Source organism: Mytilus galloprovincialis, chromosome 6 (genome assembly GCF_965363235.1).
Source record: "Mytilus galloprovincialis chromosome 6, xbMytGall1.hap1.1, whole genome shotgun sequence".
NCBI lineage: Eukaryota > Metazoa > Mollusca > Bivalvia > Mytilida > Mytilidae > Mytilus > Mytilus galloprovincialis.
In genome coordinates this window covers 19197564-19209733 of record NC_134843.1, presented here as the reverse complement: position 1 = coordinate 19209733, position 12170 = coordinate 19197564, and the positions used below count along the sequence as shown (strand labels likewise).

The 12170-nt window shown below is 31.0% G+C and overlaps 1 protein-coding gene across 4 annotated transcripts in view; it reads left to right on the top strand.

Annotated features, from left to right (window-relative positions):
• LOC143079135 (small conductance calcium-activated potassium channel protein 2-like) overlaps positions 1-12170 on the top strand; it is a 43307-nt gene that overhangs the window by 15112 nt on the left and 16025 nt on the right. For 2 of the 4 annotated variants that reach the window (XM_076254336.1, XM_076254338.1), the window contains exon 2: positions 8058-8135. In XM_076254336.1, coding sequence (XP_076110451.1) covers positions 8115-8135 — 21 coding nt within the window. In that variant the 5' untranslated portion in view covers positions 8058-8114. Of the gene's footprint in view, positions 1-573; positions 714-8057; positions 8136-9517; positions 9561-12170 lie in introns of those variants that run through there. The other 2 variants (XM_076254337.1, XM_076254340.1) reach the window with 2 other exon arrangements.

Genomic DNA, 12170 nt, shown 5'->3' with positions numbered 1-12170 from the left:
TAACAATTTACTGAAAGATGATATAAACTAGAGATATGGAACACCGCAATTAATGAATGCTCAATTTTTCCTAGGTTAAGCAGGTCTGTTCCACAGAGGTTTACAACGAATTAAATTATAAATTCCTTGTATTTTCTACAACTGAAAAATGAGAATTCTGTCAACAAATTACACTAACTTTGTCTAATTGCCAATGTAATTAAGTGATGCAGTTTTCACAGCATAGGTAATTACTTTGGTACCAATCCATTGGGGTGCTAACGCATGTCATTCTACATATCTGACGTGGGGGAGGCAGTTAGACAAACATTGCGAGCCTTACATATAAATATAGGATAATCATAGTCAGTCCTCATTATGTCTCGTTAATAAACCGGGGATCCAAACAGAATCTTTAAAGTATGATTACATCTTATAATGTCTTTTATCTTAAATATACACGTTTTTGTCATTAATTTATCATTTTAAATATTGATGGAATGCCTAAGTTACGTAAGAGTAATGTTAGTTTTAATTGTAAGATGTATAATTCCCTTTAACATTGGTGCCCCCTTGTGGATCCTCACTATAACTAAGTACTGAAGCTAAGTACTGACACAATGCAACATCCCAAGGTTAGATGTGGAAATTGTGGGGAAATAGAACTAGACTTTCAATGAATTCTGATGTGAATAATTGGAAATGTATTACCTTAATGAATTCATCAAATAACGGTAAGAGATGTACAAAATGTCGATATTCCATGGATTCACTCTTTATGTGTTTTTTCTTTAGAAACCGAACTAGTTTTTTTCATCACATAGCAGATATCATCATATCGTTTATTTAACATAAACCTTTCATTTATTTTTAAGTTAGTAACTTTATTATCCCAACTAGACATTTTGATGATTAATTATTTTCGTCATATTGTACTTTAAATCTTGAATCATCTCTTATATAAATTCCTTCCAGTTATACTGTATAGACCGATAATTATTGAAATTTGCGATTGTTTCATTGATATCATCGATTTGTTGGTGTTATCTTTAAAGATTTTTAGTTTAGACTTTATACCCTTGAACGGCAACCAAGTTTTTCGTTTTAGAACACCCCAAATTGTAGCTTAAAGACACTAAAGGAGTAGGTCCGGTAAGGACCGATTTTGGCCTCAAATTTCAGGTTCATCTGACGAAAGATTTTGACCACTTTTTTAACACTTAAGTGTCTATTTTATTTGAATTAATTAGTTTATGTGAAAGATTTTAACAGATTTAGTTATTAAAAACGATCCGATTCAAGCTCAAATATGAAAAATCTACCTAATATGCCGAAAAATGTCACTTTTCAGATGATTTTTGGTAAAAATGAAAGTGGCCGCATCCGTGTTCATCCTCAACCTTTATATATGTTATGTATTATCATAAAATACAACTTACATTTCAATATTAAGGATGAACACGAATGCGGCCACTTTCGTTTTACACGAAAACCGTCTAAAATTTAACTAAAATGCTAGAATTATGAGGATTTCAGTAATTTAGCATGACTTAATGGTGCTAGTACCGGATATATGTACATTGTATTGTCAAAAACAGCCCATATTTATGTAGCAGAAGCATTCTACTGTCCAATAAATAACTTAAGGTTTACATTTTAACAATTTTGTAAAACTGCTATATTTTGGGGCCAAAAAGGGGTCTTACTGAACCTACTCCTTTGCATTTGAAAGACATGTGCTTGCCTCCTTGGTGTCAGTAATCACATAATCACAAATGTTTTGCCCAATATATTTACATAATCATAAATCATTTTTTGAACAAGATAATCAAATAATAAAAAATACAGTCCTAGATTATCAATTAATCAAATAATCATGAAATATTTGGTGTGGTACTCAAATAATCACTATAAAAAGGACCAAGTAATCACATATTTAAAAACCCCATGAGGAGGCTCCTTCTTGGGAGGTTGTATTTGCACAGAAATACTTTTTTCTCAGTATGAGATAATATAATGCAAAACACTAACTGTCAATTCGCAGAGGAAAGTTTGCCAAAATGTTAAACAAAAGAGCGGAGGTTATAAATGATCAGCAGCAATACTAATGTTACAATATCTCACAAGCAAAAAAAACCAAACCAAAACAAACTATTTAATAATATACATATCATGCTATCCTAAATTATGAATAGATAGAGAAATAAGTAAGAGATCTTGCCTGGACATTGTTCTTTTTGATGAACATTGCATAAAAAAATGTAGTATAAGCATGGGTACTTGTAAAAAAAATATATATATAATCATTTACTTAACTAACCAAACAACAGTAACCATGCACTGCATTACATGCTTCTGACCGGGCACATGCACACTCAACAGGTGGTGATGCATAGCGATAAACTCTCCCATAAACTAGGACATTGTTGTAATAGCACAAAATAAGAAAAAGAAGGTAAAAATTAGACTTGACACCTGTACTCCCCCCTAAAAAAACAATCGAACCCAAACACAAACAAAATAACAAAAACGAAATCAATAAACTGAAACAGCAATATAAAAGTACTCACAGTTACTGATTTTTAACTAATTCAAAGCCATTTTCAACTACTAAATACAGCATTTTTTTTCAAGATTATCATAAGATATCAGCCAAAACACTGCAAAACGTCCAAAACAGTCATAGAAAAGCACGATCTTGAGAAAAGCCAATTTATAAATAAACACATGATGTAGGCCCATATGTGTCCATATCTCCGTCTAGCAATAAATATTTAGTTATATTTTAATTTATTTTTGAATCAAAATCAATGTTAATACCGGTAAAGACATTCATATTCAAAGATCATACTGTAGTGTTGAATTGACAACCTTTAAGAATATGTTTTAACGGATCTTGGAGTTAATATGGACCGTATTTAAATTTGTGGGCTTTATAAACTGAATCAGTGTTAAAACAATAAGGAGACAACCTGTTTGTAATAAGTTTTCTAAGGCAATGACACGCTCTCCAAAACCAAATCTTTTGTTTCTTTGAAAGTTATATTCTATTTAGACTCGTTTTGGATTTATGTTTCCTATATTAAATATGAAGTTTTTTTTCTTTGGACATATCTGAAGCAACCACTAGAAATGTAGCTTTAAGTGTCTCAACATGTTAATTTAGAAATTAGTCATGCAAAAAGTATCCACATAAATATTTATAGATGTAACCCTCACTAGTTTTAAATCTCTCCAGTACCTTAGATTTAGAAAGAATTTTAGAAGAAGCGAAATTATAGAGTATACGAATATTTTCACATTGAAAAACACCTTCCATGCACTTATATATATATTTAAGGTATGAGGCACTTTTTTAAAGTCTACTAAACGGGAGAAAGAAAACGTGTAATTTTGGTATTTTATAATTCAGTAGTTGTCGTTTGCTGCTTCTTGTTTTATACATTAATCCGGTCGTTAGTTTTTTGGTTTAAGAATTGTTTTACATGTTTTATAAGCATTATATTTTTAGTATATCATGGATTTTGCGCATTGTTGAAGGTCATAGAATGACCTATTAGTTATATAGTTCATGTTCTTCTAAGTCATCTGATCTTCGGTGGAGATTTTTCTAATTGGCAACTTATCATATCTTCAAATTTTATTGATTGAACACGTGATGATCTTGTATTTCATTTTTCATAAAAAGACGTAAAGGCTTTGAAAATTACTCACAAAAATGATATAATAAAAAATGTGTAACTTATAGCTTGAATATAAGTGTTTATAACAAATTGTTGTAATGTTATGCTTTACTGTATAGATAAATTTGTATAAATCTTAAACTTTGAAGACGGGTTATGTCGTAACACGGAATTTTTGTTTATTGTAAGAAAATTCTTCTGCGTAGAGTTATGCATAACATATGAAAAAACCTAATTAGTTAATTCGTGTTGGCAATTAATGCTACATATGACCGTAAGTACGTATTGATTCAACCAGTGCAGAAATTCATTATCATTTGTACATTATAGCAAAACTTGCTATATTATGCTCACTAACTAGATCGCATTGAATAAATAACTACACTACATATTGCTGACTAACGATAAATTGCACTCACTAAATAACTACTGAAATACAGTAGAGAGAACCGATTATTTGTTCCAGCAATATAATTATTGGATATGAAATAAAGGGTTGTTGATTTTATATGTCGTCCGGAAAGTAAATGGATAAATGAAAAACGCCATGTTAAAATGTTCTTTATTCAAAAACATACATATATCGTTAATGTTCGGATTCTACGGAAGCCTTTTAGGGCCATGCAATTGACTTTTTCTAGTTTGATGTTACAAATTATCAATTTGATATTACATATTATTATCAATTTGATATAACAGATTATCAATTTGATATAACAGATTATCAATTTGATATAACAATGTTATATCGAATTGATATTCTGTTATATAAAATTGATAATCTGTTATATAATTTGTTATATCAAATTGATAATTTGTTTTATCAATCAAATTGATAATTTGTTATATCAATCAAATTGATAATTTGTTATATCAAATTGATAATTTGTTATAGCAAATTAATAATTTGTTATTTTAAATTGATAACTTGTTATATCTAATTGATAATTTGTTATATCAAATTGATAATTTGTTATATCAAATTGATAATTTGTTATATCAATTGATTATTTGTTATATCAAATTGATAATTTGTTATATCAAATTGATGTGTTATATCAAATTGATAATTTGTTATATCAAATTAGAAAAAATAAATTGCATGGCCCTAAAAGGCTTCCGTAGGATTCGTATAATCATATATTCTAAGATTTAAATTCATCAAATGCAGTTCTATAAATAAAAAGATTAAAAACATATATGATACAAATGACTGCATCCTCGCTTTGGAACTGCATGTGTAACAATATATACAATTAACAATAGTAAGATGCAGTCCGCGTCTAAGCAATGACTATTGAAAGGAAATATGAATGGTAGCATACGTTTTTATGCCCCATTTGTGGGCATTGTGTTTTCTGGTCTGTGCGTCCGTTCGTTCGTTCGTCCGTCTGTCCCGCTTCAGGTTAAAGTTTTTGGTCCAGGTAGTTTTTGATCATGTTGGAGTCCAATCAACTTGAAACTTTGTATACATATTCCTTATGATATGATCTTTCTAATTTTTATGCCAAATTAGAGATTTTATCCTATTTTCACGGTCCACTTAACATAGAAAATGATAATGCGGATTGGGCATCAGTGTACTAAGGACACATCCTTGTTTTATATTTGATTGCGAACTATCATGGAGAAACTGACTTCACTGCCATTGTTTTTAATATTTGATTGTGAACTATCATGGAAAAACTGATTTCTCTGCCATTTTTTTTATATTTGATTGCGAACTATCATTGAGAAACTGATTTCACTGCCATTTTTTTTTATATTTGATTGCGAATCATCATTGAGAAACTGACTTAACTGCCATTTTGGTGCATGTGATTCATGTTGCTATCTATTTTTCTATATAGACGTTTTAATTTATGGAATGTTGTTTGCCTGGTCTTTCTTCTTTTGTTAATGTTGTTGTGTGTTTTTTTTCTCGTTTTGTGGTGTTTGCTTTACTCTTTGATTTATCTTCAATTTGTATTACTAAAAGTACTAATATTACAATCGGACAAGTATACAAAAGGTTCATTATGAAAAGTATTCCCATTCGAATAAATGTATGGAAAAACCAAGCACATTTATACGAATGATCATGTATTCCCACGTACTATTTAATTATTTTTAGTGCAAATTTTTTAATAAAACATAATGGTATGATGTTCAGTTGTTATCGTTTGTGGATGTGGTTCATAAGTGTTTCTAGTTTTTTATATAGATTAGACCGTTAGTTTTCCCGTTTGAATGGTTATACACTAGTCATTTTTGGGGTCCTTGCTATAGCTTTCTGTTCAGTATGAGCCAAGGATCCGTGTTGAAGACCGTACTTTGACCTATAATGGTTTACTTTTACAAATTGTGAACTTGGATGGAGAGTTGATTCATTGGCACTTATATGACATCCTCTAGATCTTATATCTAAAAAGCTATGCTTGAATATTGAGAACATGTATCGTACATTATCATATATGTTTCTTGTGTTGTATCTGTAATTCTGAACGGTAATATACCATTGTTTTTCTAGTATTTGCAAAGATATATACAACATATTTGCTGTGTTCCAGTTTATATCTTTGCAATGCAGTAGTGCTCTTTCACCATGCTTACTTAACATTTCTTTCTTGGTTCGATGCCTATTTATTTGGAGTTATATAACAGAATAGAATCTCAGCCAAGAATACAATGCAAACAACATGTTTTACGTGTGTGAACATACAGATCAAACTTTTTATTTGTGACTGCAGCCTAAAACATAAAATCCCGGAAGAATTAATACGACTTATAGTAAAATGTAATAATGTTTAAATAAACTCATCATAGATACATGGATTCAAATTTTGTATATATACGCCAGACGCGCGTTTCGTCTATAAAAGACTCATGAGTGACGCTTGAATCAATAATGTTTAAAAGGCCAAATAAAGTACGTAAGTTGAAGAGCATTGAGGACCGAAAATTCCTAAAAGTTGTGCCAAATACAGCTAAAGTAATCTAATCCTGAGGTAGAAAAGCCTTAGGATTTCAAAAATTATCCACTTTTTTTCTTCGATTTTTGTTTTAATTTTTTTTTACTATGTGTGTAATGCAGTTGTGCATTATCCTGACAATGATGTGTCCTATTTTTTTTCCAAATATCATTTAATCTAATGAAAAATTACCAACAAGGATGTCGTTCGTTGTTGTCAATAAAGTTCGTGTATTGTTTTATCATAAATATGACCATTGGTTTTATCGTGTACATCGTTTCATATTTGTCATTTTTGGGCATTTTTACTGATTATACGGTGGGAATTTTTCTCATTTTGGAAGTCTACATGGCGTCTGTTTGATATTGTTCTTATTGACAATTATATACAACAGCTCTATAGGGTTGTAAGGACATATGTTAGACGATTACAGCAGGAGTAAACAGTAAATAACAAAAATACCCAACTCCAATGAAAATTCAAATCACGTAAAAAAAAGTGGATTAAACCTGGTTGTATAGCTAAATAAAGCTCTCACTTGTTTGACAGTCTCATAAAATTTCATTATATTGACAACAATATGTAAACCTCAGAATAACAACACGGCGGCGTTTGCCACATGCATGTGTATATCCTTCTCGAGCACCTGGTGTATTGATAATTTATAAAATAAAAAAATATCTTGAATTATTCAATAGCATCAAACTTTTAAAGACCATACATGTAGCAACAGTTGTATTAATAATCCAATTATACTAATTTGGCCACTTTTACCGTACTATTTATAAAGAGTATGACAGTCAGTCTCAGAAAATTCCATTACATTGACAACAACGTGTGAACAAAACAAACAGACATAATAGGTAAAATGTCAATATATGGGTACAGCAGCCAACATTGTAATATAATCTTTATTATCATACTTGTCAGAGTTTAAATTGTTCTTTGTTTTATTAAAGTTTTTTTTAGTGTAAACCTCCCAAATAAGTTTAAGTTATGAAGAACAGAAAATTTCCATATTATCATATATTTTTTCCTTCAAAATTTTAATGCATTCCAGTTACTAAACATGATGATGATAGAAATTAAAAAAAAATCTTTGCAATTACTCCCCTTCCCTGCCAACCACAAAAACGAAACAAACAACCACAAAAACAAACCTATATTATTAACCCACAGACAAATAAATACATTAAAAATGTATTAATTATAAATATCATCTTTTGAAAGAAAGTACAAGATGATTGAAGTTACAACACTTAACTTCAAAATGATTTCTGTAAAAAATTCCTGATGGATTACTGATTTATCTTTCTGTTTGAAAAGAGTAAACAAAATTACCCAATGTAGCAATTACAATTATGCTGTTTTCTGTTGGTTCAGACAAGCTCATATTTATGTATTCGCTAATGTTATTTGTCAGAGTTATTGTTTTGTTTTGCAGACGATGGTTTATGAGAGACAGCGAGGATGAAAGAATTCAAGACTTTACCATACTATAATGGACCTTCCCTTCCGCCAGGTGAGTTCGTTTGTACTGAAATGTACCACACTCTTCTCATAATTTGAAATATCAAACTATAAAAGACATTTCATAAAGATTTTCTTTGGCAAGTATGGTATGCCATATTTTAAAGGACATTCCAAGTAAACTTCTAATAAAAAAAAACCCAATGCAATGGTGTGTCCATTCAGTAAGCTAAGTAACAATACTATACGAAGGATCTTCTTTTCCAGCCGGTAAAGAAAAGAAAAAACGATTATTGTTCTTCTTTTTAGTCATAGTAATCTCCAATCTTTTCCTGTATCCCTGGGCAAACAAAATAGAAGGATAGATAACATTCTGATTTTACCCAGCATTCTGAAAGCAAGCCCTTAGAAACGTCATATTTCTGAGTAAAATTCATAAGTGACAAACCTGTTCCCATCTGTTACATAACTTTGTTTTCTATTCATTAGTTCAAATACTAGGATGTTATTAATTTTTCTCTTTTGCAAGATGAAAAATAAGCCTTTCTGCAAATCAGCTTAAAACTCAATACATTGATAAAACTTCACCTCATATATAAATAAAGCATAACGTGCGTCATTGGTCTCTGGTGAAGAGTTGTCTCATTGATAATCATCTTATTTTGGTATATAATCTTCTCAATTTTTTATCATGTCTTTTTTGTTTTTGCAAACATCACGATTCAGTTGTAGAAATCAAGAGTTTATGAATAAAAGACGCTTACTTTAACGTAAAAATATTATTAGCGTGCTTCCCGTCAGATAAAAAAACAAACTTTCCATCGACTGTAAGAAAACATGACATCGTCCTTCTTTCTAAACGTCAATAATAGATTTTTCTCTTCACAGCCCAGTACAATACTAAAACAGTATTTGTTTTTATTAAGATTTGGACTGTAGCTTTAAAATAAGGGCACGTTGGAGAGAGGCCAGACTTGTGTCTCGCAATAGGTAAACTATGAATACTATACTTTCCCTACAAAAGGCATCGGATCAGATATGGCCATGTATTTAAACATTCCACACAATCAAACAAACTACATCTCTTGGGAGTTGTACCCTCGAATGATTCATGTATTTTTGAAGTTTAGTTAATTGAAAAGGGCGCTTACAGACGACAGGTAGCGGAGCCAGTTTTTTCAACGAATGTTTCTAACCGTCAATTCCAAAATTAACGGCGTCAACCCTACAACTACGATACTGTTATTCCTAAAGTATTTAGACGAAATATAAAGTGAATTACAAAAAGAAATAATACATTAATTCTTGCAAAAATGTATGAATTTAATTTTTTTGCGAAACTTCACAAAGCATTTTGGAGCATAAACGTCAGGCTTTTATGACGTCATAAAAATGAAAACTTTTAAACTGCGAAGGTAATTCGGTTACTTGTACGATTCAAATTTGGAAAACATCTCATAAAAGCGGCGTTTTTGGGGTAGGTGTTGTTTTATTTTTGATTTTATTGTAAAAGTTTGTGGATTCAAGCGAATAATAAGGCGGCTAAAGACATGGAGAAGACGGAACTAAGTTGAAAAACTTGTGTCTAATCCATTTGTTTTGAACAATAAAATATGTTTAAACTAAAGACATGTCAAAATTGTGGATTTCACGGCTTAATTTAGCCAATGAAAAAATGTTATATAAAGGTTTCATTAGAATCAACATTCTTTTAGGCAAAAATTGGCTAGTAAACATAAGTCATTTATATTTTATGCAAGTTTTCGAAGTATTGTGGAAATATCAGGTAGGAATAATTATTGCAAGGTGAAGTGACAGACAGCAGCTCGTTATTCTTTTGAATTGGTTATTCCCATCGGAGGCAGTGATTGATACAAGTTGATTACATCTAAATGAAAGATGTTACTAGGGTTCCTTCAGAATACTTCTGTTTGAAGAAAAGCTGTGATAAATAGCCACATATATGGTTGTTCAGATGATTCTCTCTCCCTCTCTCTCTCTCTCTCTCTGGATCACTCGCTCTCTCGGAAATCAGGAAAAATTAACTTGAAAATACCCGATTCCCAATGAAAGTCATAGATGACTTTGAATGAAAGAGACACATCTACATCTCGTTGGTAGACTTTTACTCATCGGTTACACACGCGTTCAGCCGAGTTTTTTTTTATCATTTTTTTGCGTAATTTGTTATGAAAATGTGGTTTTTTTTCTCCCTCAAATACTAGGTTATCTGTCACATTTCTGTTTTAAATTTTTTAATGTCCCATGGTTTGTCTTATTACTTTTTTAAAATTTTGTCTGTTCAAAGAGTACAATTTGAAGATGGAACTTCTCATCTTCTGATTAACTGATCATTCGCAAAGTTAACATGAGGGGTTAATCACAAAATTATTACAATCGGTGTTATGGTAATAAGTTGCAAAGGACATTATGAGTTGACATCGTTATTTCCAGTGTCCTTCTAGTAAATTGCTGAATGTAATCTGACAATGTCATTCACCTGGATGTTGTTGTATTTGTATGAATTGATTTCCCCTTCCCTGCTGTAAAACTATCGAATTACAGTTGACTGTAATGAATGGTTAACAGTTTCCATCTATTCTAAACCATACCATATCTCCTCGTTAAATAGTCATTTCATATTCAATTAAGTGACCTCGAGAGTATAAACCTTTTATGATAGCCAATTATTAGGGATGTACGGTTCAAGTCAGTAGTTTGATGTCGGCTCTAAACACGCTATCATTGTATACGGTTTATTCAATAATACAAATAAATATTTATTATCGTCAGACAACACAGAAGCAGTCTGGATGTTATCTTTTTCGACATTGCATTACGTATCGCAGCCCACCTTTCAAAGGAATATGATTTAATTACTCTCGCATTTCATCAAACTTTTACGTAATTATTTATGATTTACAAAAACAAAGACTCAGAACGTACCAAAACATACTTTGGAATATCCTTACTAACCTTGCTTCGTTCCGTCTAGTACGCTTAATGAAAATATTTTGACTAATTGGCCACTTGTTTGAGTGTACATTATTTACCGTATGTAAACCTTGTCAATCTTGTACATTGTTGTTCACCCTATTTCAATCATATTTTACGGTGTCTGCTTGTCACCTTGATCCGGAATTCCAATATGTTTTGCACGTTCATTTTTCGCTTCTTAGTGTTTTTGATGGCGTATGACTCATTCTCTCTTTGGCATATCTTCTCTGCTCTGCAATTCTTACATATTTTGTATGTGCAATATTTTCTAGTTGTTACAAGATCTTCTCGGTCACTGATTTTTTAAAGTTTGGTTGCCAAAGATATAAAAAGAATCGACACTTTTCTCATATCACAGTTTTCAGTTAATACATATATGTTTGCCAGCAGCCTTGTTTCTGCTTACAATCTACACTTAAATACTGCAAGCTCTGAGGCTGTAAGCATAGCTTATAACAATATTGACGACGCTTAATGAATATAGAAAGAACATTGACAAATATCTGAATCATGAAAGTTATTTCTGATTCCCAAGAATGTTCTAATGAATAACCATCTTGACATATGAAGTAGACATAGCGTGTCTGTCAACATTTACCTACATGTCAAAATTAATTTGATATAAAATCTGGTATCTCTAAATGAATCATGGACATCACAGGAATAAAATAAGACTCTTTTGATAATAGGTTTAAGTTCCAAATAGGGAACAATTTTTAATTCAATCCGTATAATATAAACAAAACGGATAATTTAACCGCAATTCGTGATTCCTATATTTAAACCGATTAAACTGGCAAAGACGGAGAAACAGCTACAGTGAATTCATGTACCACGCGGTATTAGATATCTAGCTTTTCTGACATTTTCTCGAGGAATATAGACAACGCTCTTTTTTTTTTTTATAGTCTATACATGTATTTGGTCCTCAGGATGGTCTATCATACGATTCTTATCTGTGTCGTAAGGTTGATGTCTTATGACTCCTACGCGCATTCGTGAACTAATTTGTTATTCGGTCACTCGTTGAATATTTTTCTCTAATTTAATTATTCGATTAGGTATTCTATAACTATCTTTCAAATGCCTC